Below are 27467 nucleotides of genomic sequence, written 5' to 3' on the forward strand. Positions count from 1 at the left end.
GTTGGGTGATGTGTGCATGTCTCTGTGGCTGGGTTCATGCAGTGTGTGTATCTGGGTAGTGACACTGGCTAATGTCTATGTTGGGTGATGTGTGCATGTCAGTGTGACTTGGTCTATGCAGTGTGTGTGCCTGGGTAGTGACACTGGCTAATGTCTATGTTGGGTGATGTGTGCATGTCACTGTGGCTGGGTCTATGCAGTGTGTGTGGCTGGGTAGTGACACTGGCTAATATCTATGTTGGGTGATGTGTGCATGTCAGTGTGGCTGGGTCTATGCAGTGTGTGTGCCTGGGTAGTGACGCTGGCTAATGTCTATGTTGGGTGATGTGTGCATGTCAGTGTGGCTGGGCCTATGCAGTGTGTGTGCCTGGGTAGTGACACTGGCTAATGTCTATGTTGGGTGATGTGTGCATGTCAGTGTGGCTGGGTCTATGCAGTGTGTGTGCCTAGATAGTAACACTGGCTAATGTCTATGTTGGGTGACGTGTGCATGTCACTGTGGCTGGGTCTATGCAGTGTATCTGGGTAGTGACAATGGCTAATGTCTATGTTGGGTGATGTGTGCATGTCACTGTGGCTGGGTCTATGCAGTGTGTGTATCTGGGTAGTGACACTGGCTAATGTCTATGTTGGGTGATGTGAGCATGTCAGTGTGGCAAGTTCTATGCAGTGTGTGTATCTGGGTAGTGACACTGGCTAATGTCTATGTTGGGTGATGTGAGCATGTCAGTGTGGCTAGGTCTATGCAGTGTGTGTATCTGGGTAGTGACGCTGGCTAATGTCTATGTTGGGTGATGTGAGCATGTCAGTGTGGCTGGGTCTATGCAGTGTGTGTATGTGGGTAGTAACACTGGCTGATGTCTATGTTGGGTGATGTGTGCATGTCAGTGTCGCTAGGTCTATGCAGTGTGTGTATCTGGGTAGTGACACTGGCTAATGTCTATGTTGGGTGATGTGTGCATGTCACTGTGGCTGGGTCTATGCAGTGTGTGTATCTGGGTAGTGACACTGGCTAAAGTCTATGTTGGGTGATGTATGTATGTCACTGTGGCTGGGTCTATGCAGTGTGTGTGCCTGGGTAGTGACACTGGCTAATGTCTATGTTGGGTGATGTGTGCATGTCACTGTGACTTGGTCTATGCAGTGTGTGTGCCTGGGTAGTGACACTGGCTAATGTCTATGTTGGGTGATGTGTGCATGTCACTGTGGCTGGGTCTATGCAGTGTATCTGGGTAGTGACACTGGCTAATGTCTATGTTGGGTGATGTGTGCATGTCAGTGTGGCTGGGTCTATGCAGTGTGTGTATCTGGGTAGTGACACTGGCTTATGTCTATGTTGGGTGATGTGTGCATGTCAGTGTGGCTGGGCCTATGCAGTGTGTGTGCCTGGGTAGTGACACTGGCTAATGTCTATGTTGGGTGATGTGTGCATGTCAGTGTGGCTGGGTCTATGCAGTGTGTGTATCTGGGTAGTCACACTGGCTAATGTCTATGTTGGGTGATGTGTGCATGTCAGTGTGGCTGGGTCTATGCAGTGTGTGTGCCTGGGTAGTGACACTGGCTAATGTCTATGTTGGGTGTTGTATGTATGTCAGTGTGGCTGGGTCTTTGCAGTGTGTGTGGCTGGGTAGTGACACTGGCTAATGTCTATGTTGGGTGATGTATGTATGTCAGTGTGGCTGGGTCTATGCAGTGTGTGTGGCTGGGTAGTGACACTGGCTAATGTCTATGTTGGGTGATGTGTGCATGTCAGTGTGGCTGGGTCTATGCAGTGTGTGTGCCTGGGTAGTGACGCTGGCTAATGTCTATGTTGGGTGATGTGTGCATGTCAGTGTGGCTGGGCCTATGCAGTGTGTGTGCCTGGGTAGTGACACTGGCTAATGTCTATGTTGGGTGATGTGTGCATGTCAGTGTGGCTGGGTCTATGCAGTGTGTGTGCCTGGGTAGTGACACTGGCTAATGTCTATGTTGGGTGTTGTATGTATGTCAGTGTGGCTGGGTCTTTGCAGTGTGTGTGGCTGGGTAGTGACACTGGCTAATGTCTATGTTGGGTGATGTATGTATGTCAGTGTGGCTGGGTCTATGCAGTGTGTGTGGCTGGGTAGTGACACTGGCTAATGTCTATGTTGGGTGATGTGTGCATGTCAGTGTGGCTGGGTCTATGCAGTGTGTGTGCCTGGGTAGTGACGCTGGCTAATGTCTATGTTGGGTGATGTGTGCATGTCAGTGTGGCTGGGCCTATGCAGTGTGTGTGCCTGGGTAGTGACACTGGCTAATGTCTATGTTGGGTGATGTGTGCATGTCAGTGTGGCTGGGTCTATGCAGTGTGTGTGCCTAGATAGTAACACTGGCTAATGTCTATGTTGGGTGACGTGTGCATGTCACTGTGGCTGGGTCTATGCAGTGTATCTGGGTAGTAACAATGGCTAATGTCTATGTTGGGTGATGTGTGCATGTCACTGTGGCTGGGTCTATGCAGTGTGTGTATCTGGGTAGTGACACTGGCTAATGTCTATGTTGGGTGATGTGAGCATGTCAGTGTGGCAAGTTCTATGCAGTGTGTGTATCTGGGTAGTGACACTGGCTAATGTCTATGTTGGGTGATGTGAGCATGTCAGTGTGGCTAGGTCTATGCAGTGTGTGTATCTGGGTAGTGACGCTGGCTAATGTCTATGTTGGGTGATGTGAGCATGTCAGTGTGGCTGGGTCTATGCAGTGTGTGTATGTGGGTAGTAACACTGGCTGATGTCTATGTTGGGTGATGTGTGCATGTCAGTGTCGCTAGGTCTATGCAGTGTGTGTATCTGGGTAGTGACACTGGCTAATGTCTATGTTGGGTGATGTGTGCATGTCACTGTGGCTGGGTCTATGCAGTGTGTGTATCTGGGTAGTGACACTGGCTAAAGTCTATGTTGGGTGATGTATGTATGTCACTGTGGCTGGGTCTATGCAGTGTGTGTGCCTGGGTAGTGACACTGGCTAATGTCTATGTTGGGTGATGTGTGCATGTCACTGTGACTTGGTCTATGCAGTGTGTGTGCCTGGGTAGTGACACTGGCTAATGTCTATGTTGGGTGATGTGTGCATGTCACTGTGGCTGGGTCTATGCAGTGTGTGTATCTGGGTAGTCACACTGGCTAATGTCTATGTTGGGTGATGTGTGCATGTCACTGTGGCTGGGTCTATGCAGTGTGTGTATCTGGGTAGTCACACTGGCTAATGTCTATGTTGGGTGATGTGTGCATGTCAGTGTGGCTGGGTCTATGCAGTGTATCTGGGTAGTGACACTGGCTAATGTCTATGTTGGGTGATGTTTGGCTGGGTCTATGCAGTGTGTGTATCTGGGTAGTCACACTGGCTAATGTCTATGTTGGGTGATGTGTGCATGTCACTGTGGCTGGGTCTATGCAGTGTATCTGGGTAGTGACACTGGCTAATGTCTATGTTGGGTGATGTGTGCATGTCACTGTGGCTGGGTCTATGCAGTGTGTGTATCTGGGTAGTGACACTGGCTAATGTCTATGTTGGGTGATGTGTGGCTGGGTCTATGCAGTGTGTGTATCTGGGTAGTCACACTGGCTAATGTCTATGTTGGGTGATGTGTGCATGTCAGTGTGGCTGGGTCTATGCAGTGTGTGTATGTGGGTAGTAACACTGGCTGATGTCTATGTTGGGTGATGTGTGCATGTCAGTGTCGCTAGGTCTATGCAGTGTGTGTATCTGGGTAGTGACACTGGCTAATGTCTATGTTGGGTGATGTGTGCATGTCACTGTGGCTGGGTCTATGCAGTATGTGTATCTGGGTAGTGACACTGGCTAATGTCTATGTTGGGTGATGTATGTATGTCACTGTGGCTGGGTCTATGCAGTGTGGGTGCCTGGGTAGTGACACTGGCTAATGTCTATGTTGGGTGATGTGTGCATGTCTCTGTGGCTGGGTTCATGCAGTGTGTGTATCTGGGTAGTGACACTGGCTAATGTCTATGTTGGGTGATGTGTGCATGTCAGTGTGACTTGGTCTATGCAGTGTGTGTGCCTGGGTAGTGACACTGGCTAATGTCTATGTTGGGTGATGTGTGCATGTCACTGTGGCTGGGTCTATGCAGTGTGTGTATCTGGGTAGTCACACTGGCTAATGTCTATGTTGGGTGATGTGTGCATGTCACCGTGGCTGGGTCTATGCAGTGTGTGTATCTGGGTAGTCACACTGGCTAATGTCTATGTTGGGTGATGTGTGCATGTCAGTGTGGCTTGGTGTATGCAGTGTATCTGGGTAGTGAAACTGGCTAATGTCTATGTTGGGTGATGTGTGCATGTCACTGTGGCTGGGTCTATGCAGTGTGTGTATCTGGGTAGTGACACTGGCTAATGTCTTTGTTGGGTGATGTGTGGCTGGGTCTATGCAGTGTGTGTATCTGGGTAGTCACACTGGCTAAAGTCTATGTTGGGTGATGTGTGCATGTCACTGTGGCTGGGTCTATGCAGTGTATCTGGGTAGTGACACTGGCTAATGTCTATGTTGGGTGATGTGTGCATGTCAGTGTGGCTGGGTCTATGCAGTGTGTGTATCTGGGTAGTGACACTGGCTAATGTCTATGTTGGGTGATGTGTGCATGTCAGTGTGGCTGGGCCTATGCAGTGTGTGTGCCTGGGTAGTGACACTGGCTAATGTCTATGTTGGGTGATGTGTGCATGTCACTGTGGCTGGGTCTATGCAGTGTGTGTATCTGGATAGTGACACTGGCTAATGTCTATGTTGGGTGATGTGTGCATGTCAGTGTGGCTGGGTCTATGCAGTGTGTGTGCCTGGGTAGTGACACTGGCTAATGTCTATGTTGGGTGTTGTATGTATGTCAGTGTGGCTGGGTCTTTGCAGTGTGTGTGGCTGGGTAGTGACACTGGCTAATGTCTATGTTGGGTGATGTATGTATGTCAGTGTGGCTGGGTCTATGCAGTGTGTGTGGCTGGGTAGTGACACTGGCTAATGTCTATGTTGGGTGATGTGTGCATGTCAGTGTGGCTGGGTCTATGCAGTGTGTGTGCCTGGGTAGTGACGCTGGCTAATGTCTATGTTGGGTGATGTGTGCATGTCAGTGTGGCTGGGCCTATGCAGTGTGTGTGCCTGGGTAGTGACACTGGCTAATGTCTATGTTGGGTGATGTGTGCATGTCAGTGTGGCTGGGTCTATGCAGTGTGTGTGCCTAGATAGTAACACTGGCTAATGTCTATGTTGGGTGACGTGTGCATGTCACTGTGGCTGGGTCTATGCAGTGTATCTGGGTAGTGACAATGGCTAATGTCTATGTTGGGTGATGTGTGCATGTCACTGTGGCTGGGTCTATGCAGTGTGTGTATCTGGGTAGTGACACTGGCTAATGTCTATGTTGGGTGATGTGAGCATGTCAGTGTGGCAAGTTCTATGCAGTGTGTGTATCTGGGTAGTGACACTGGCTAATGTCTATGTTGGGTGATGTGAGCATGTCAGTGTGGCTAGGTCTATGCAGTGTGTGTATCTGGGTAGTGACGCTGGCTAATGTCTATGTTGGGTGATGTGAGCATGTCAGTGTGGCTGGGTCTATGCAGTGTGTGTATGTGGGTAGTAACACTGGCTGATGTCTATGTTGGGTGATGTGTGCATGTCAGTGTCGCTAGGTCTATGCAGTGTGTGTATCTGGGTAGTGACACTGGCTAATGTCTATGTTGGGTGATGTGTGCATGTCACTGTGGCTGGGTCTATGCAGTGTGTGTATCTGGGTAGTGACACTGGCTAAAGTCTATGTTGGGTGATGTATGTATGTCACTGTGGCTGGGTCTATGCAGTGTGTGTGCCTGGGTAGTGACACTGGCTAATGTCTATGTTGGGTGATGTGTGCATGTCACTGTGGCTGGGTCTATGCAGTGTGTATGGAGGCAGTGTGTGGGTATCATGCCTGGGTTGTGACACTGGCTAATGTCTATGTTGGGTGATGTGTGCATGTCAGTGTGCCTGGGTCTATGCAGTGTGTGTGCCTGGGTAGTGACACTGGCTAATGTCTATGTTGGGTGATGTGTGCATGTCACTGTGGCTGGGTCTATGCAGTGTGTGCCTAGGTAGTGACGCTGGCTAATGTCTATGTTGGGTGATGTGTGCATGTCACTGTGGCTGGGTCTATGCAGTGTGTGTGCCTGGGTAGTGACACTGGCTAATGTCTATGTTGGGTGATGTGTGCATGTCAGTATGGCTGGGCCTATGCAGTGTGTGTATCTGGGTAGTGATAATGGCTAATGTCTATGTTGGGATATGTGTGCATGTCAGTGTGGCTGGGTCTATGCAGTGTGTGAATCTGGGTAGTGACGCTGGCTAATGTCTATGTTGGGTGATGTGTGCATGTCAGTGTGGCTGGGTCTATGCAGTGTGTGTGCCTGGGTAGTGACACTGGCTAATGTCTATGTTGGGTGATGTATGTATGTCAGTGTGGCTGGGTCTATGCAGTGTGTGTGCCTGGGTAGTGACACTGGCTAATGTCTATGTTGGGTGATGTATGTATGTCAGTGTGGCTGGGTCTATGCAGTGTGTGTATCTGGGTAGTAACACTGGCTAATGTCTATGTTGGGTGATGTGTGGCTGGGTCTATGCAGTGTGTGTGCCTGGGTAGTGACACTGGCTAATGTCTATGTTGGGTGATGTGTGCATGTCACTGTGGCTGGGTCTATGCAGTGTGTGTATCTGGGTAGTGACACTGGCTAATGTCTATGTTGGGTGGTGTGTGCATGTCAGTGTGGCTGGGTCTATGCAGTGTGTGTGGCTGGGTAGTCACACTGGCTGATGTCTATGTTGGGTGATGTGTGCATGTCAGTGTGGCTGGGTCTATGCAGTGTGTGTATCTGGGTAGTGACACTGGCTAATGTCTATGCTGGGTGATGTGTGCATGTCAGTGTGGCTGGGTCTATGCAGTGTGTGTATCTGGGTAGTGACACTGGCTAATGTCTATGTTGGGTGATGTGTGCATGTCAGTGTGGCTGGGTCTATGCAGTGTGTGTATCTGGGTAGTGACACTGGCTAATGTCTATGTTGGGTGATGTGTGCATGTCAGTGTGGCTGGGTCTATGCAGTGTGTGTATCTGGGTAGTGACACTGGCTAATGTCTATGTTGGGTGATGTGTGCATGTCAGTGTGGTTGGGTCTATGCAGTGTGTGTATGTGGGTAGTAACACTGGCTAATGTCTATGTTGGGTGATGTGTGCATGTCAGTGTGGCTGGGTCTATGCAGTGTGTGTGCCTAGATAGTAACACTGGCTAATGTCTATGTTGGGTGATGTGTGCATGTCACTGTGGCTGGGTCTATGCAGTGTGTGTGCCTGGGTAGTGACACTGGATAATGTCTATGTTGTGTGACGTCTGCATGTCACTGTGGCTGGGTCTATGCAGTGTATCTGGGTAGTGACAATGGCTAATGTCTATGTTGGGTGATGTGTGCATGTCACTGGCTGGGTCTATGCAGTGTGTGTATCTGGGTAGTGACACTGGCTAATGTCTATGTTGGGTGATGTGTGCTTGTCACTGTGGCTTGGTCTATGCAGTGTGTGTATCTGGGTAGTGACACTGGCTAATGTCTATGTTGGGTGATGTGTGCATGTCAGTGTGGCTGGGTCTATGCAGTGTGTGTATCTGGGTAGTGACACTGGCTAATGTCTATGTTGGGTGATGTGTGCATGTCAGTGTGGCTGGGTCTGCAGTGTGTGTATGTGGGTAGTAACACTGGCTAATGTCTATGTTGGGTGATGTGTGCATGTCACTGTGGCTGGGTCTATGCAGTGTGTGTATCTGGGTTGTGACACTGGCTGATGTCTATGTTGGGTGATGTGTGCATGTCAGTGTGGCTGGGTCTATGCAGTGTGTGTATCTGGGTAGTTACACTGGCTAATGTTTATGTTGGGTGATGTGTGCATGTCAGTGTGGCTGGGTCTATGCAGTGTGAGTGCCTGGGTAGTGACGCTGGCTAATGTCTATGTTGGGTGATGTGTGCATGTCAGTGTGGTAGGGCCTATGCAGTGTGTGTACCTGGGTAGTGACACTGGCTAATGTCTATGTTGGGTGATGTGTGCATGTCAGTGTGGCTGGGTCTATGCAGTGTGTGTGACTGGGTAGTGACACTGGCTAATGTCTATGTTGGGTGATGTGTGCATGTCAGTGTGGCTGGGTCTATGCAGTGTGTGTATCTGAGTAGTGACACTGGCTAATGTCTATGTTGGGTGATGTGTGCATGTGAGTGTGGCTGGGTCTATGCAATGTGTGTGCCTGGGTAGTGACACTGGCTAATGTCTATGTTGGGTGATGTGTGCATGACACTGTGGCTCGGTCTATGCAGTGTGTGTGTACCTGGGTAGTGACACTGGCTAATGTTTATGTTGGGTGATGTGTGCATGTCAGTGTGGCTGGGTCTATGCAGCGTGTGTATCTGGGTAGTGACACTGGCTAATGTCTATGTTGGGTGATGTGTGCATGTCAGTGTGGCTGGGCCTATACAGTGTGTGTATCTGGGTAGTGACACAGGCTAATGTCTATGTTGGGTGATGTGTGCATGTCAGTGTGGCTGGGTCTATGCAGTGTGTGTATCTGGGTAGTGACACTGGCTAATGTCTATGTTGGGTGATGTGTGCATGTCAGTGTGGCTGGGTCTATGCAGTGTGTGTATCTGGGTAGTGACACTGGCTAATGTCTATGTTGGGTGATGTGTGCATGTCAGTGTGGCTGGGTCTGCAGTGTGTGTATGTGGGTAGTAACACTGGCTAATGTCTATGTTGGGTGATGTGTGCATGTCACTGTGGCTGGGTCTATGCAGTGTGTGTATCTGGGTTGTGACACTGGCTGATGTCTATGTTGGGTGATGTGTGCATGTCAGTGTGGCTGGGTCTATGCAGTGTGTGTATCTGGGTAGTTACACTGGCTAATGTTTATGTTGGGTGATGTGTGCATGTCAGTGTGGCTGGGTCTATGCAGTGTGAGTGCCTGGGTAGTGACGCTGGCTAATGTCTATGTTGGGTGATGTGTGCATGTCAGTGTGGTAGGGCCTATGCAGTGTGTGTGACTGGGTAGTGACACTGGCTAATGTCTATGTTGGGTGATGTGTGCATGTCAGTGTGGCTGGGTCTATGCAGTGTGTGTATCTGAGTAGTGACACTGGCTAATGTCTATGTTGGGTGATGTGTGCATGTGAGTGTGGCTGGGTCTATGCAATGTGTGTGCCTGGGTAGTGACACTGGCTAATGTCTATGTTGGGTGATGTGTGCATGACACTGTGGCTCGGTCTATGCAGTGTGTGTGTACCTGGGTAGTGACACTGGCTAATGTTTATGTTGGGTGATGTGTGCATGTCAGTGTGGCTGGGTCCTTGCAGCGTGTGTATCTGGGTAGTGACACTGGCTAATGTCTATGTTGGGTGATGTGTGCATGTCAGTGTGGCTGGGCCTATACAGTGTGTGTATCTGGGTAGTGACACAGGCTAATGTCTATGTTGGGTGATGTGTGCATGTCAGTGTGGCTGGGTCTATGCAGTGTGTGTATCTGGGTAGTGATACTGGCTAATGTCTATGTTGGGTGATGTGTGCATGTCAGTGTGGCTGGGTCTATGCAGTGTGTGTGTCTGGGTAGTGATGCTGGCTAATGTCTATGTTGGGTGATGTGAGCATGTCAGTGTGGCTGGGTCTATGCAGTGTGTGTATCTGGGTAGTGACACTGGCTAATGTCTATGTTGGGTGATGTGAGCATGTCAGTGTGGCTAGGTCTATGCAGTGTGTGTATCTGGGTAGTGACACTGGCTAATGTCTATGTTGGGTGATGTGAGCATGTCAGTGTGGCTAGGTCTATGCAGTGTGTGTATCTGGGTAGTGACGCTGGCTAATGTCTATGTTGGGTGATGTGAGCATGTCAGTGTGGCTGGGTCTATGCAATGTGTGTATGTGGGTAGTAACACTGGCTGATGTCTATGTTGGGTGATGTGTGCATGTCAATGTCGCTAGGTCTATGCAGTGTGTGTATCTGGGTAGTGACACTGGCTAATGTCTATGTTGGGTGATGTGTGCATGTCACTGTGGCTGGGTCTATGCAGTATGTGTATCTGGGTAGTGACACTGGCTAATGTCTATGTTGGGTGATGTATGTATGTCACTGTGGCTGGGTCTATGCAGTGTGGGTGCCTGGGTAGTGACACTGGCTAATTTCTATGTTGGGTGATGTGTGCATGTCTCTGTGGCTGGGTTCATGCAGTGTGTGTATCTGGGTAGTGACACTGGCTAATGTCTATGTTGGGTGATGTGTGCATGTCAGTGTGACTTGGTCTATGCAGTGTGTGTGCCTGGGTAGTGACACTGGCTAATGTCTATGTTGGGTGATGTGTGCATGTCACTGTGGCTGGGTCTATGCAGTGTGTGTATCTGGGTAGTCACACTGGCTAATGTGTATGTTGGGTGATGTGTGCATGTCACTGTGGCTGGGTCTATGCAGTGTGTGTATCTGGGTAGTCACACTGGCTAATGTCTATGTTGGGTGATGTGTGCATGTCAGTGTGGCTTGGTGTATGCAGTGTATCTGGGTAGTGACACTGGCTAATGTCTATGTTGGGTGATGTGTGGCTGGGTCTATGCAGTGTGTGTATCTGGGTAGTCACACTGGCTAATGTCTATGTTGGGTGATGTGTGCATGTCACTGTGGCTGGGTCTATGCAGTGTATCTGGGTAGTGACACTGGCTAATGTCTATGTTGGGTGATGTGTGCATGTCACTGTGGCTGGGTCTATGCAGTGTGTGTATCTGGGTAGTGACACTGGCTAATGTCTTTGTTGGGTGATGTGTGGCTGGGTCTATGCAGTGTGTGTATCTGGGTAGTCACACTGGCTAAAGTCTATGTTGGGTGATGTGTGCATGTCACTGGCTGGGTCTATGCAGTGTATCTGGGTAGTGACACTGGCTAATGTCTATGTTGGGTGATGTGTGCATGTCAGTGTGGCTGGGTCTATGCAGTGTGTGTATGTGGGTAGTAACACTGGCTGATGTCTATGTTGGGTGATGTGTGCATGTCAGTGTCGCTAGGTCTATGCAGTGTGTGTATCTGGGTAGTGACACTGGCTAATGTCTATGTTGGGTGATGTGTGCATGTCACTGTGGCTGGGTCTATGCAGTATGTGTATCTGGGTAATGACACTGGCTAATGTCTATGTTGGGTGATGTATGTATGTCACTGTGGCTGGGTCTATGCAGTGTGGGTGCCTGGGTAGTGACACTGGCTAATGTCTATGTTGGGTGATGTGTGCATGTCTCTGTGGCTGGGTTCATGCAGTGTGTGTATCTGGGTAGTGACACTGGCTAATGTCTATGTTGGGTGATGTGTGCATGTCAGTGTGACTTGGTCTATGCAGTGTGTGTGCCTGGGTAGTGACACTGGCTAATGTCTATGTTGGGTGATGTGTGCATGTCACTGTGGCTGGGTCTATGCAGTGTGTGTATCTGGGTAGTCACACTGGCTAATGTCTATGTTGGGTGATGTGTGCATGTCACCGTGGCTGGGTCTATGCAGTGTGTGTATCTGGGTAGTCACACTGGCTAATGTCTATGTTGGGTGATGTGTGCATGTCAGTGTGGCTTGGTGTATGCAGTGTATCTGGGTAGTGACACTGGCTAATGTCTATGTTGGGTGATGTGTGGCTGGGTCTATGCAGTGTGTGTATCTGGGTAGTCACACTGGCTAATGTCTATGTTGGGTGATGTGTGCATGTCACTGTGGCTGGGTCTATGCAGTGTATCTGGGTAGTGACACTGGCTAATGTCTATGTTGGGTGATGTGTGCATGTCACTGTGGCTGGGTCTATGCAGTGTGTGTATCTGGGTAGTGACACTGGCTAATGTCTTTGTTGGGTGATGTGTGGCTGGGTCTATGCAGTGTGTGTATCTGGGTAGTCACACTGGCTAAAGTCTATGTTGGGTGATGTGTGCATGTCACTGTGGCTGGGTCTATGCAGTGTATCTGGGTAGTGACACTGGCTAATGTCTATGTTGGGTGATGTGTGCATGTCAGTGTGGCTGGGTCTATGCAGTGTGTGTATCTGGGTAGTGACACTGGCTTATGTCTATGTTGGGTGATGTGTGCATGTCAGTGTGGCTGGGCCTATGCAGTGTGTGTGCCTGGGTAGTGACACTGGCTAATGTCTATGTTGGGTGATGTGTGCATGTCAGTGTGGCTGGGTCTATGCAGTGTGTGTATCTGGATAGTGACACTGGCTAATGTCTATGTTGGGTGATGTGTGCATGTCAGTGTGGCTGGGTCTATGCAGTGTGTGTGCCTGGGTAGTGACACTGGCTAATGTCTATGTTGGGTGTTGTATGTATGTCAGTGTGGCTGGGTCTTTGCAGTGTGTGTGGCTGGGTAGTGACACTGGCTAATGTCTATGTTGGGTGATGTATGTATGTCAGTGTGGCTGGGTCTATGCAGTGTGTGTGGCTGGGTAGTGACACTGGCTAATGTCTATGTTGGGTGATGTGTGCATGTCAGTGTGGCTGGGTCTATGCAGTGTGTGTGCCTGGGTAGTGACGCTGGCTAATGTCTATGTTGGGTGATGTGTGCATGTCAGTGTGGCTGGGCCTATGCAGTGTGTGTGCCTGGGTAGTGACACTGGCTAATGTCTATGTTGGGTGATGTGTGCATGTCAGTGTGGCTGGGTCTATGCAGTGTGTGTGCCTAGATAGTAACACTGGCTAATGTCTATGTTGGGTGACGTGTGCATGTCACTGTGGCTGGGTCTATGCAGTGTATCTGGGTAGTGACAATGGCTAATGTCTATGTTGGGTGATGTGTGCATGTCACTGTGGCTGGGTCTATGCAGTGTGTGTATCTGGGTAGTGACACTGGCTAATGTCTATGTTGGGTGATGTGAGCATGTCAGTGTGGCAAGTTCTATGCAGTGTGTGTATCTGGGTAGTGACACTGGCTAATGTCTATGTTGGGTGATGTGAGCATGTCAGTGTGGCTAGGTCTATGCAGTGTGTGTATCTGGGTAGTGACGCTGGCTAATGTCTATGTTGGGTGATGTGAGCATGTCAGTGTGGCTGGGTCTATGCAGTGTGTGTATGTGGGTAGTAACACTGGCTGATGTCTATGTTGGGTGATGTGTGCATGTCAGTGTCGCTAGGTCTATGCAGTGTGTGTATCTGGGTAGTGACACTGGCTAATGTCTATGTTGGGTGATGTGTGCATGTCACTGTGGCTGGGTCTATGCAGTGTGTGTATCTGGGTAGTGACACTGGCTAAAGTCTATGTTGGGTGATGTATGTATGTCACTGTGGCTGGGTCTATGCAGTGTGTGTGCCTGGGTAGTGACACTGGCTAATGTCTATGTTGGGTGATGTGTGCATGTCACTGTGACTTGGTCTATGCAGTGTGTGTGCCTGGGTAGTGACACTGGCTAATGTCTATGTTGGGTGATGTGTGCATGTCACTGTGGCTGGGTCTATGCAGTGTGTGTATCTGGGTAGTCACACTGGCTAATGTCTATGTTGGGTGATGTGTGCATGTCACTGTGGCTGGGTCTATGCAGTGTGTGTATCTGGGTAGTCACACTGGCTAATGTCTATGTTGGGTGATGTGTGCATGTCAGTGTGGCTGGGTCTATGCAGTGTATCTGGGTAGTGACACTGGCTAATGTCTATGTTGGGTGATGTTTGGCTGGGTCTATGCAGTGTGTGTATCTGGGTAGTCACACTGGCTAATGTCTATGTTGGGTGATGTGTGCATGTCACTGTGGCTGGGTCTATGCAGTGTATCTGGGTAGTGACACTGGCTAATGTCTATGTTGGGTGATGTGTGCATGTCACTGTGGCTGGGTCTATGCAGTGTGTGTATCTGGGTAGTGACACTGGCTAATGTCTATGTTGGGTCTATGCAGTGTGTGTATCTGGGTAGTCACACTGGCTAATGTCTATGTTGGGTGATGTGTGCATGTCAGTGTGGCTGGGTCTATGCAGTGTGTGTATGTGGGTAGTAACACTGGCTGATGTCTATGTTGGGTGATGTGTGCATGTCAGTGTCGCTAGGTCTATGCAGTGTGTGTATCTGGGTAGTGACACTGGCTAATGTCTATGTTGGGTGATGTGTGCATGTCACTGTGGCTGGGTCTATGCAGTATGTGTATCTGGGTAGTGACACTGGCTAATGTCTATGTTGGGTGATGTATGTATGTCACTGTGGCTGGGTCTATGCAGTGTGGGTGCCTGGGTAGTGACACTGGCTAATGTCTATGTTGGGTGATGTGTGCATGTCTCTGTGGCTGGGTTCATGCAGTGTGTGTATCTGGGTAGTGACACTGGCTAATGTCTATGTTGGGTGATGTGTGCATGTCAGTGTGACTTGGTCTATGCAGTGTGTGTGCCTGGGTAGTGACACTGGCTAATGTCTATGTTGGGTGATGTGTGCATGTCACTGTGGCTGGGTCTATGCAGTGTGTGTATCTGGGTAGTCACACTGGCTAATGTCTATGTTGGGTGATGTGTGCATGTCACCGTGGCTGGGTCTATGCAGTGTGTGTATCTGGGTAGTCACACTGGCTAATGTCTATGTTGGGTGATGTGTGCATGTCAGTGTGGCTTGGTGTATGCAGTGTATCTGGGTAGTGACACTGGCTAATGTCTATGTTGGGTGATGTGTGCATGTCACTGTGGCTGGGTCTATGCAGTGTGTGTATCTGGGTAGTGACACTGGCTAATGTCTTTGTTGGGTGATGTGTGGCTGGGTCTATGCAGTGTGTGTATCTGGGTAGTCACACTGGCTAAAGTCTATGTTGGGTGATGTGTGCATGTCACTGTGGCTGGGTCTATGCAGTGTATCTGGGTAGTGACACTGGCTAATGTCTATGTTGGGTGATGTGTGCATGTCAGTGTGGCTGGGTCTATGCAGTGTGTGTATCTGGGTAGTGACACTGGCTAATGTCTATGTTGGGTGATGTGTGCATGTCAGTGTGGCTGGGCCTATGCAGTGTGTGTGCCTGGGTAGTGACACTGGCTAATGTCTATGTTGGGTGATGTGTGCATGTCAGTGTGGCTGGGTCTATGCAGTGTGTGTATCTGGATAGTGACACTGGCTAATGTCTATGTTGGGTGATGTGTGCATGTCAGTGTGGCTGGGTCTATGCAGTGTGTGTGCCTGGGTAGTGACACTGGCTAATGTCTATGTTGGGTGTTGTATGTATGTCCCTGTGGCTGGGTCTATGCAGTGTATCTGGGTAGTGACAATGGCTAATGTCTATGTTGGGTGATGTGTGCATGTCACTGTGGCTGGGTCTATGCAGTGTGTGTGGCTGGGTAGTGACACTGGCTAATGTCTATGTTGGGTGATGTGTGCATGTCAGTGTGGCTGGGTCTATGCAGTGTGTGTGCCTGGGTAGTGACGCTGGCTAATGTCTATGTTGGGTGATGTGTGCATGTCAGTGTGGCTGGGCCTATGCAGTGTGTGTGCCTGGGTAGTGACGCTGGCTAATGTCTATGTTGGGTGATGTGTGCATGTCAGTGTGGCTGGGTCTATGCAGTGTGTGTATGTGGGTAGTAACACTGGCTGATGTCTATGTTGGGTGATGTGTGCATGTCAGTGTCGCTAGGTCTATGCAGTGTGTGTATCTGGGTAGTGACACTGGCTAATGTCTATGTTGGGTGATGTGTGCATGTCACTGTGGCTGGGTCTATGCAGTGTGTGTATCTGGGTAGTGACACTGGCTAAAGTCTATGTTGGGTGATGTATGTATGTCACTGTGGCTGGGTCTATGCAGTGTGTGTGCCTGGGTAGTGACACTGGCTAATGTCTATGTTGGGTGATGTGTGCATGTCACTGTGACTTGGTCTATGCAGTGTGTGTGCCTGGGTAGTGACACTGGCTAATGTCTATGTTGGGTGATGTGTGCATGTCACTGTGGCTGGGTCTATGCAGTGTGTGTATCTGGGTAGTCACACTGGCTAATGTCTATGTTGGGTGATGTGTGCATGTCACTGTGGCTGGGTCTATGCAGTGTGTGTATCTGGGTAGTCACACTGGCTAATGTCTATGTTGGGTGATGTGTGCATGTCAGTGTGGCTGGGTCTATGCAGTGTATCTGGGTAGTGACACTGGCTAATGTCTATGTTGGGTGATGTTTGGCTGGGTCTATGCAGTGTGTGTATCTGGGTATTGACACTGCCTAATGTCTATGTTGGGTGATGTGTGCATGTCACTGTGGCTGGGTCTATGCAGTGTGTGTATCTGGGTAGTGACACTGGCTAATGTCTATGTTGGGTGATGTGTGGCTGGGTCTATGCAGTGTGTGTATCTGGGTAGTCACACTGGCTAATGTCTATGTTGGGTGATGTGTGCATGTCAGTGTGGCTGGGTCTATGCAGTGTGTGTATCTGGGTAGTGACACTGGCTAATGTCTATGTTGGGTGATGTGTGCATGTCAGTGTGGCTGGGTCTATGCAGTGTGTGTGCCTAGATAGTAACACTAGCTGATGTCTATGTTGGGTGATGTGTGCATGTCACTGTGGCTGGGTCTGTGCAGTGTGTGTGCCTGGGTAGTGACACTGGCTAATGTCTATGTTGGGTGATGTGTGCATGTCAGTGTGGCTGGGTCTATGCAGTGTGTGTGGCTGGGCAGTGACACTGGCTAATGTCTATGTTGGGTGATGTTTGTATGTCAGTGTGGCTTGGCCTATGCAGTGTGTGTATCTGGGTATTGACACTGGCTAATGTCTATGTTGGGTGATGTGTGCATGTCACTGTGGCTGGGTCTATGCAGTGTGTGTTTCTGGGTAGTGACACTGGCTGATGTCTATGTTGGGTGATGTGTGCATGTCACTGTGGCTGGGTCTATGCAGTGTGTGTGCCTCTGTAGTGACACTGGCTAATGTTTATGTTGGGTGATGTGTGTATGTCAGTGTGGCTGGGTCTATGCAGTGTGTGGGTATCATGCCTGGGTAGTGACACTGGCTAATGTCTATGTTGGGTGATGTGTGCATGTCACTGTGGCTGGGCCTATGCAGTGTGTGTGACTGGGTAGTGGCACTGGCTAATGTCTATGTTGGGTGATGTGTGCATGTCTCTGTGGCTGGGTCTATGCAGTGTGTGTATCTGGGTAGTGACACTGGCTAATGACTATGTTTGGGTGATGTGTGCATGTCAGTGTGGCTGGGCCTATGCAGTGTGTGTATCTGGGTAGTGACGCTGGCTAATGTCTATGTTGGGTGATGTGAGCATGTCAGTGTGGCTGGGTCTATGCAGTGTGTGTATGTGGGTAGTAACACTGGCTGATGTCTATGTTGGGTGATGTGTGCATGTCAGTGTCGCTAGGTCTATGCAGTGTGTGTATCTGGGTTGTGACACTGGCTAATGTTTATGTTGGGTGATGTGTGTATGTCACTGTGGCTGGGTCTATGCAGTGTGTGTGCCTGGGTAGTGACACTGGCTAATGTCTATGTTGGGTGATGTGTGCATGTCAGTGTGGCTGGGTCTATGCAGTTTGTGTATCTGGGTAGTGACACTGGCTAATGTCTATGTTGGGTGATGTGTGCATGTCACTGTGGCTGGGTCTATGCAGTGTGTGTGACTGGATTGTGACACTGGCTAATGTCTATGTTGGGTGATGTGTGCATGTCACTGTGGCTGGGTCTATGCAGTGTGTTATGTGAGGGCAGTGTGTGTGTGTATGTATGGGCAGTGTGTGTGTGTATGTGTGGGCAGTGTGTGTGTATGTGTGGGCAGTGTGTGTGTGTGTGAGGGCAGTGTGTGGGCAGTGTGTGTGTGTGAGGACTGTGTGTATGTGAGGGCACTGTGTGTGTATGTGTGGGCAGTGTGTGTATGTGAGAGCAGTTTGTGTGTATGTGAGAGCAGTTTGTGTGTATGTGAGAGCAGTGTGTGTATGTGAGGGCAGTGTGTGTATGTGAGGGCAGGGTGTGTGTGTGAGGGCAGGGTGTGTGTGTGAGGGCAGTGTGTGTATGTGAGGGCAGTGTGTGTGTATGTGAGGGCAGTGTGTGTATGTGTGGTCAGTGTGTGTGTGTGTGAGGGCAGTGTGTGTGTATGTGAGGGCAGTGTGTGTGTATGTGAGGGCAGTGTGTGTGTATGTGAGGGCAATGTGTGTGTGAGGACTGTGTGTATGTGAGGGCAGTGACACTCTTTGCTGGGTCTTTGCTGTGTGTGATATTTTATCCATATAACAAGAGTCCTATTTGCTGTTTGTACATTTATCTTTCTAATAAAATTATCTCTCTTTGCGAATTGAAATGAAATAACTGAACATCCTGACCTGACTAATAGGGGTAAATTTACTAAGCAAATAACCCTGCTGGCCAGCCAAAGTCGTTTTGTAGTGATCCCCCACGTAAAGGTGCAGTCGTAGACTCTGAAGGACCATGGGTGGAAGTATCTAGGATCACTGGCATTCTTCAGTCTTCCTTAGCATCCCTAGGGGTTTCTGCAGTCACACAGTCCGGAAAGAGGCGATGTCATAACATACTATGATGTAAGATTTTCCTCCATTCATCGCCATCTGGGTACATTACACTGGCCACTTACACCAGTCCTTCAGGAGCCTCTTGATTGTCTAGAGCAATACTTCCCAGCTCTCCAACAGTTTACCACTCTTCACTTATACCAGGACCTGTTGTTCCACTATAAATGGTTCAGTCTCAGCTGATCCTGTATGAGAGTGTACCCGGGACCCAATGTGCTTTTCTGCCAACTCATGAGTGGTCTTCAGCTGTTGCCGATTCTCCTCCACCGTTCTCTTCCTCATTCCAGTACAATTACAGATTCTTTGCCACATGACGTGATTGTCCAAACAACAATAAGTAGGGAGAGGAGAGCACGCCCTGATGGCAACCAAATTAGACGCGCCCCTGAGTGGCTCTGAAGCCTGAATTTTAAACCCACTTATATTAGTCTTTAAAGCCCTATGTTGCCCATCTCTAAACCCACATCATCTGGTCTCCTGGCTTTACCCTGTTACAGCTTCATAGTGCTACAAACCACAGCTGACACCCAAAGATCCATGGCCTCCTACACTGTGAGGCCTGCAAGCCTTTCCTTGACAGTCGTCCTCTTCCCCCTGGATGCGCTGAGTCCTTGGCGCTAGCGGGCCCTGGCAGCTCTACTTGACTGGAGTGTTCATCATTCCAGTTTCTGTGGTAGCCCTCCTGTTTCTGTGCGCGGCCTTACCTGAAGAGGCTTTACCATCCGTTTACTGTGTGCCACACATCGGATCTGCAGCTGCTCCTGTCATGAAGGCTGTAGGGGGGGTCCATTCTGATGCCTGTGGCTCCCTGGGAAGTTTATGGTGCATATTGGACTGTCAGTGCCAAGAAGACCTGAGGTGCTGTTCTGTCTTGGATTCTTCCGGTGCTCTGTTGGAGGCTGCCCGTCACACATTGCATCATGTTCTGGTGCTCCCCACCTACCCGAGAAACCTTCACGGCGACCTGACCACTGTACACAGGTTTTTCTTGGCATCTGCTGGACTCTGCTGACACATCGTGGTGCCTCCCTGCATTCTACAATCGTCTCGGCCTTTTACCAGTTTCTTTGGACCCTGTACAGCTCCTGTTCATTTGGGCAGCACTCTTTTCCTGTAATCGTGCGCATCTATGTTTCCCTGTACAGCTCTGTGCCACTGAGGACATTTATTTTGGGATGCTGTTTTTTTCATTTGTTTTTTTGTCCCTTAGAAGCCCTCCCGAATAGTTTTTTTTTTTTTTTTAATTCCCTGATGCCTGTATTATATTTTTATTTTTCTCTCGATACCATGCAGAAGAGTTCACTTTAATCTAAGAAGGGATTGCAGTCCAGCCAGGAAGTGCCTCCACAATCCCCTTCTTCCTCTATTTATGGATGCTGATATGGATCACACTTGCGGGTTGGTTACTAAATCTGATATGAAGAATAGTTTTGGTACAAAGTCACTGCTGACCTCCAACAAAAGTGATTGGGGAGGCTCATAAGGATGTTTCTGATTTGTTACAACAGATGGAGGCTACAGGATCTAAACTGAATGCTGATTTTATACTTCTTGCTGATGCTCTTTACAAAATTAACTGCCTTCACCACCAAGAATGAGACATAAGACCTTGAGAACTGTCAAAGGAGCAACAACCTTAGACTTGGTGGAAACCCTGAGTCGGTTGTCACTTCTGGTTTTGAATGCTATCTGCTGCAGCTCAGCAGGCACTGCCTTCTAGAAGTGCGGTCTCTGACCTCCCCCATCCCTTAGGGATGTTCTTTTTACATTTTCATATGAGTGCCTAACATGATCCTGTGCAAGGAGAACCAATTTGACATGACCCTGAGGAAGCCCTGTGATGGGGAGAAACTAGTTGGTGAGAGAAGCGCACACAGAAGCCGTGCGATCCAGCGGTTACCTTCGCATGCCACCTTGCCGACAGAGCCCGGCTAAAGAGAGGAAGCATCGGCTGCTAGTCACGGAGCACCGTGGCTCACCAAGCGGACCCAAAAGCTGGAGTCTTCTGTTTGACCAGATTTTGCACAAGGGTCCTTATGCATGCACACAGCGATAAGCAAAGAAAGGAGACGGCACTTTGTGAAATGACATATATGAATAAAGATCTCTTTTTGCTCCTTTAAGTAATGTAGAACATTCAAACTCGAGTTACTGCAAAAACAATAACTGGGTAATTCCTCAGGTGTTACACTGCATCAAAATATAGTGATCTATCACCGGAGGGATTACCCAGTTATTGTTTTTTGACGTTTCTTTGTTTTAAACTTTTTGGAATAAATATATATGAAGAATACTACTTTGTATGGTGCCTATGAATTCTCCTCCTATAAAAGTTGAAGCCTAAAGAAACCTTTTGCGGAACGCCTGTACTTACATTCAGGTGAGCTTGGTTCCATTTGGGACATTGTCTATGTCGATATATGCTTGCTAGACTACATGAGGTGAATACTAGAGATACCTTTCAGTGAACACATTTCTTTGTGATCAGGTGAGTGGAGAATAATATCTCCACCTACAAAAAAACAGAATATAGACCGATTGTGATATAACAGTGTCTTTCTCTTATGGGGCTGGTGTAATTCAACAGCCACATTCAGACGTGAACCCCCAAAGGACAGTGTCATTGGAACCGCTCATATTTCTGTGTATCTGAAGGTGTGGTGCTCCAGAGCGTGAACTAGGCTGCATTACGGGAGCGCAGGATATTTGAACATTTTTGTTATTAGATAAAGTCTCATGCCTATCAAGAGTTACGGGCTTAGCACCTGAAATTGTTATGCACCTCAGACCCAGCACCCGAACTTAGGGTCCTTATGGGCCTAGTACTCCCTGGTGGTCCAGGGGGTTATAGGTAAGTAGAGAGGTCCCAAGGACACCGACCTGGTCTAAAGGGAAAGACTTCATGGAAAGCATTGTATAGCTCTCTCGCTTCCCACCACTGCCGACCTCTCCAGTCCTCCGCTTCTCTCTTGAATTTCATCACTAGTCACTGTCATTACTGCTTAGGTGCCACCTCAGAGTCTTCTTGCTGCTGCTGGTCTCAGCTCTCTCCAAACTCACAGCTTGCGGATCTGCTGACAACTGGCAGTGCCTTCTATCGCACACCAGGGGTTCCATGCTTGAAATTGGAGGCACTGATTGGCTGAGTTTGAATGCCTTTGGGTTCAAGCTTGCCATTGCACTACAAAAGGAAAAACCTGCATGTCTCACACAATGATATTCTCCAGATCTGACATCCACAGGGATGAGTAAGAGACAAACAGCTCCATCTGCTGGGCTACCCAGTCACACTCCAAAAGTTCCCTTCTTTCCTTTCTTCTCCAGTATTGTTTGAGTGTGACCGGTACCAGCCCAAAGTGTTTCACATAAAGTTGTACTAAGCACAAACCTATGGGAATAGGGGTGAGATAAATAATGATTAATGATGGCTTTGCTGTGGGATACTTGGATAACTATTTTATTTCTACCAGATGGACACAATACACGGAAGACCTCGGAGGGGCATCTCGTATGGTATGCAGATTTTAAATTAGAAGATAAGGACATCGCACAAGGGTCTCCAGAAGAAAACCGCATTACCCTAAATATACATCCAACTCTTCTTAGTGCAGATATATCATCTGATCCCTCTAATCTTGAGGAATGTTCTCCTTGTAACTCACATATTGCTGCACATAGTACAGATCATAGCAGTGATACAGTCATTTCATCTGAATGTGGGAAAAGTTTTACACAGAAATCAGATCTTGTTATACATGAGAGACGTCACATAGGTGAGAATCCATTTCCATGTCATGAGTGTGGGAAATGTTTTATACACAAATCTGCTCTTGTTATACATGAGAGAAGTCACACAGGTGAGAGACCATTTCCATGTTCTGAGTGTGGGAAATGTTTTACCCAGAAATCATGTCTTGTTACACATCATAGAAGTCACACAGGTGAGAGGCCATTTCCATGTTCTGAGTGTGGGAAATGTTTTACACGTAAATCAGATCTTGTTGCACATCAAAGATATCACACAGGTGAGAAACCATTTCCATGTTCTGAGTGTGGGAAATGTTTTACACGTAAATCAGAGCTTGTTAGACATCAGAGATGTCACACAGGTGAGAAACCATTTCCATGTTCTGAGTGTGGGAAATGTTTTACAGAGAAAATGTCCCTTATTAGACATCAGACACATCACTCAGGTGAAAAACCATTTATATGTTCTGAGTGTGGGAAATGTTTTACACAGAAATCACATTTTGTTACACATCAGAGAAGTCACACAGGTGAGAAACCATTCCCATGTTCTCAGTGTATGAAATGTTTCACAGATAAAGCTACTCTTTTTAGACACAAAAAATTTCACACAGGTGAGAAGCCATTTCCGTGTTCTGAGTGTGGGAAATGTTTTACACTGAAATCAGATCTTTTTGCACATCAGAGACGTCACACAGGTGAGAAACCATTTCCATGCTCTGAGTGTGGGAAATGTTTTACACACAAATCAGATCTTCTTATACATCTGAGAAGTCACACAGGTGAGAAACCATTTCCATGTTCTGAGTGTGAGAAACGTTTTACACGCAAATCAAATCTTGTTAGACATGAGAGACGTCACACAGGTGAGAATCTATTTCCATGTCCTGAGTGTGGGAAATGTTTTACATGTAAATCAGATCTTGTTAAACATCAGAGAACTCACATGGATGAGAAACCATTTCCGTGTTCTGAGTGTGGGAAAAGATTTACACAGAAATCGGATCTTGTTACACATCAGAGACGTCACACAGGTGAGAAACCATTTCCATGTTCTGAGTGTGGAAAATGTTTTACATGTAAATCAGAGCTTGTTACACATCAGAAAAGTCACACAGTTGAGAAACCATTTTTGTGTTCTGAGTGTGGGAAACGGTTTACAGATAAATCAAATCTTGTTAGACATGAGAGAAGTCACACAGGTGAGAAACCATTTTCATGTTCTGAGTGTGGGAAATATTTTACAAAGAAATCAAATCTCATTATACACCAGAGAAGTCACACAGGTGAGAAACCATTTCTATGTCCTGAGTGTGGGAAAAGTTTTATTCAGAAGTCACAACTCGATAGACATCAGAAAAGTCACACAGGTGAGAACCAGCTATTGCAAGGCATCATAAAGTTCACAGTTTAATTTTCTCTAGTTGATAGACCTGAAATGAGGTTACTCTAATATTTTACATAAAATAACTAATTTGTGTGTATATAGCACCTTTTTCACAATAGGGGGTCAAAGAACTTTGCATATTTGTCTAAGAGTACGCAGCCATCTTGGGCGTGTTCAAAGTATTCTATGTATTCAGTCATGTTGGTCTATGCCACACTGGAGCTTACAATCTAGTTCCATATTACACACCATGTTCCATTTTTTGTCAGAAGCTACTAAAAATTGCAGTTTGTTATGAACTTTGTGAAAGAAAATCAGAATAAGCAGTGGTAATCCACACAAGCATGGAGAGAACATATAAACTCCACACAAATAAAACCTTGGCGGAAATCATACTTCAAACTCCAGTACAGTGATGCAGCAACTCTAACTATGCTATTATGCATAGTAATGGAAATGAGCATAATTACATGTACTGAGCATACTTCAATGGCAATGAGGGGAGCAGATAACACTGGTTTCCATTATTAATAACTGCAAAACGGTAAGCTGCCATAGAGGCAAAGGGGTAGGGGAAAGTCTGATCCAGAGGGAAGGTATATAGCTCTTGCCACTGACTCCTAGATGCACCATGATAGATGGAAAAGGGATGAGCAGCTCCAGGGTAACCACTAGGCAGCCTCAAATATAAGGTAAGAGGGAGGGGTTCACTATATAGTTTCTGTGTGACCCTTTGTCTTCCCTATATATCTGCTGTGCTGTATATGTGACAACCTGCTGCGAGTGTGACCTTATGCACGTGTGAGAACCTGCTGTAAATTACTCTACATGTGAGAACCTGCTGTGAGTGTGAGAGCCTGCTGTAAGTTACCCTACATGTGAGAACCTGCTGCAAGTGTGACCTTATGCATGTGTGAGAGCCTGCTGTAAATTACCCTACATGTGAGAACCTGCTGTAAGTGTGACCTTATGCACGTGTGAGAGCCTGCTGTAATTACCCTACATGTGAGAACCTGCTGTGAGTGAGAGCCTGCTGTAAATTACCCTACATGTGAGAACCTGCTGTAAGTGTGACCTTATGCACATGTGAGAGCCTGCTGTAAATTACCCTACATGTGAGAACCTGCTGTGAGTGAGAGCCTGCTGTAAATTACCCTACATGTGAGAACCTGCTGTGAGTGTGACCTTATGCACGTGTGAGAGCCTGCTGTAAATTACCCTACATGTGAGAACCTGCTGTGAGTGTGACCTTATGCACGTGTGAGAGCCTGCTGTAAATTACCCTACATGTGAGAACCTGCTGTGAGTGTGACCTTATGCACGTGTGAGAGCCTGCTGTAAATTACCCTACATGTGAGAACCTGCTGTGAATGTGAGAGCCTGCTGTAAATTACCCTACATGTGACAACCTGCTGCGAGTGTGACCTTATGCACGTGTGAGAGCCTGCTGTAAATCATCCTACATGTTAGAACCTGCTGCGAGCATGACCTTATGCACATGTGAGAGCCTGCTGTAAATCATCCTACATGTGATAACCTGCTGCGAGTGTGACCTTATGCACATGTGAGAGCCTGCTGTAAATTACCCTACATGTGAGAACCTGCTGTGTGTGAGAGCCTGCTGTAAATTACCCTACATGTGAGAACCTGCTGTGGATGTGAGAGCCTGATGTAAATTACCCTACATGTGAGAACCTGCTGCGAGTGTGACCTTATGCACGTGTGAGAGCCTGCTGTAAATTACCCTACATGTGAGAACCTGCTGTGAGTGTGACCTTATGCACGTGTGAGAGCCTGCTGTAAATTACCCTACATGTGAGAACCTGCTGTGTGTGAGAGCCTGCTGTAAATTACCCTACATGTGAGAACCTGCTGTGAATGTGAGAGCCTGCTGTAAATTACCCTACATGTGAGAACCATGCTGCGAGTGTGACCTTATGCACGTGTGAGAGCCTGTTGTAAATCATCCTACATGTTAGAACCTGCTGCGAGCATGACCTTATGCACATGTGAGCCTGCTGTAAATCATCCTACATGTGATAACCTGCTGTGAGTGTGACCTTATGCACGTGTGAGAAGCTGCTGTAAATTACCCTACATGTGAGAACCTGCTGTGAGTGTGACTTTATGCACGTGTGAGAGCCTGCTGTAAATTACCCTACATGTGAGAACCTGCTGCAAATTACCCTACATGTGAGAACCTGCTGTGAGTGTGAGAACCTGCTGTAAATTACCCTACATGTGAGTACCTGCTGCGAGTGTGACCTTATGCACATGTGAGAGCCTGCTGTAAATCATCCTACATGTGAGAACCTGCTGCGAGTGTTACCTTATGCACGTGTGAGAGCCTGCTGTAAATCATCCTACATGTGAGAACCTGCTGCGAGTGTGACCTTATGCACGTGTGAGAGCCTGCTGTAAATTACCCTACATGTGAGAACCTGCTGTGAGTGTGAGAGCCTGCTGTAAATTACCCTAAATGTGAGAACCTGCTGTGAGTGTGAGAGCCTGCTGTAAATTACCCTACATGTGAGAACCTGCTGTGAGTGTGTGAGCCTGCTGTAAATTACCCTACATGTGAGAACCTGTTGCGAGTGTGACCTTATGCACATGTGAGAGCCTGCTGTAAATCATCCTACATGTGATAACCTGCTGCGAGTGTGACCTTATGCACGTGTGAGAGCCTGCTGTACATTACCCTACATGTGAGAACCTGCTGCGAGTGTGACCTTATGCACGTGTGAGAACCTGCTGTGAGTGTGACCTTATGCACGTGTGAGAGCCTGCTGTAAATTATCCTACATGTGAGAACCTGCTGTGAGTGTGACCTTATGCACGTGTGAGAGCTTGCTGTAAATTACCCTACATGTGAGAACCTGCTGTGAGTGTGACCTTATGCACGTGTGAGAACCTGCTGTGAGTGTGAGCTTATCCACGTGTGAGAGCCTGCTGTAAATTACCCTACATGTGAGAACCTGCTGTGAGTGTGAGAGCCTGCTGTACATTACCCTACATGTGAGAACCTGCTGCGAGTGTGACCTTATGCACGTGTGCGAACCTGCTGTAAATTACCCTACATGTGAGAACCTGCCGTGAGTGTGACCTTATGCATGTGAATGACACTGCATGTGAGATCCTAATGTGTGTGGTCATGTGAGAGCATGCCATGAGTGTGACTTACAAAAGACAACATAAAACGAACATTTTACTCATGTTGAACTTGCAACTTTTACAGTTCTTTAGTGGGCTGAAAGAATATCTATGATTAATCCTATTCACTAGGAACCAGCGACATCACGGATAATACTATCTATCACTTCCCTAGGAACCAGTGACATCACTGATAATGCTATCTATCACTTCCCTAGGAACCAGTGACATCACTGATAATGCTATCTATCACTTCCCTTTGAACCAGTGACATCACTGAGGTACTTTATAAAGCAATTGTGTGGTAAATAATGCCTCCACAATTATATCTGCTTGAGTGGTGTGTCGGTGACAATTGTGCTGTAATTGATGAGAAGCTACAATCTATGTAACACCTTAAACATAATGTTTGTATTTTATAGAATAAACAATGAATAAATAAATGCCTTCTTATTAGGGTACATTCAGTATTGTCCTGTAAAGTCCACACTGGTGTCGTAAGTTTCCAAACCTTTTTGTGAACTCTTGCAGGTGTAGAAGGTAACCACAACTGGGATTCTATTATCGTATTCCACCTACTCACAGGAATATATCTTTTATACAGGCTTGTAATAAAGTAGGATTTGGTGGGAATTTACTACATTTCAATACTAGAAGTCAAATCAAATAATACCCAGAGGCCTGGAAGT

General features: G+C 47.7%; 1 protein-coding gene across 2 annotated transcripts in view; it reads left to right on the forward strand.

Annotated features, from left to right (window-relative positions):
- The window catches only part of LOC148439552 (uncharacterized), an 81842-nt gene extending 54623 nt beyond the window's left edge, over window positions 1-27219 (forward strand). For both annotated transcript variants that reach the window (XM_088464595.1, XM_088464596.1), the window contains one exon: window positions 21965-27219. In XM_088464595.1, coding sequence (XP_088320721.1) covers window positions 21965-23655 — 1691 coding nt within the window. In that variant the 3' untranslated portion in view covers window positions 23656-27219. The remainder of the gene's footprint in view (window positions 1-21964) is intronic.
- Window positions 27220-27467: the final 248 nt, after the last annotated feature.

Source organism: Taudactylus pleione, unplaced genomic scaffold (genome assembly GCF_031769625.1).
Source record: "Taudactylus pleione unplaced genomic scaffold, aTauple2 ptg001716l, whole genome shotgun sequence".
NCBI classification, from domain to species: domain Eukaryota; kingdom Metazoa; phylum Chordata; class Amphibia; order Anura; family Myobatrachidae; genus Taudactylus; species Taudactylus pleione.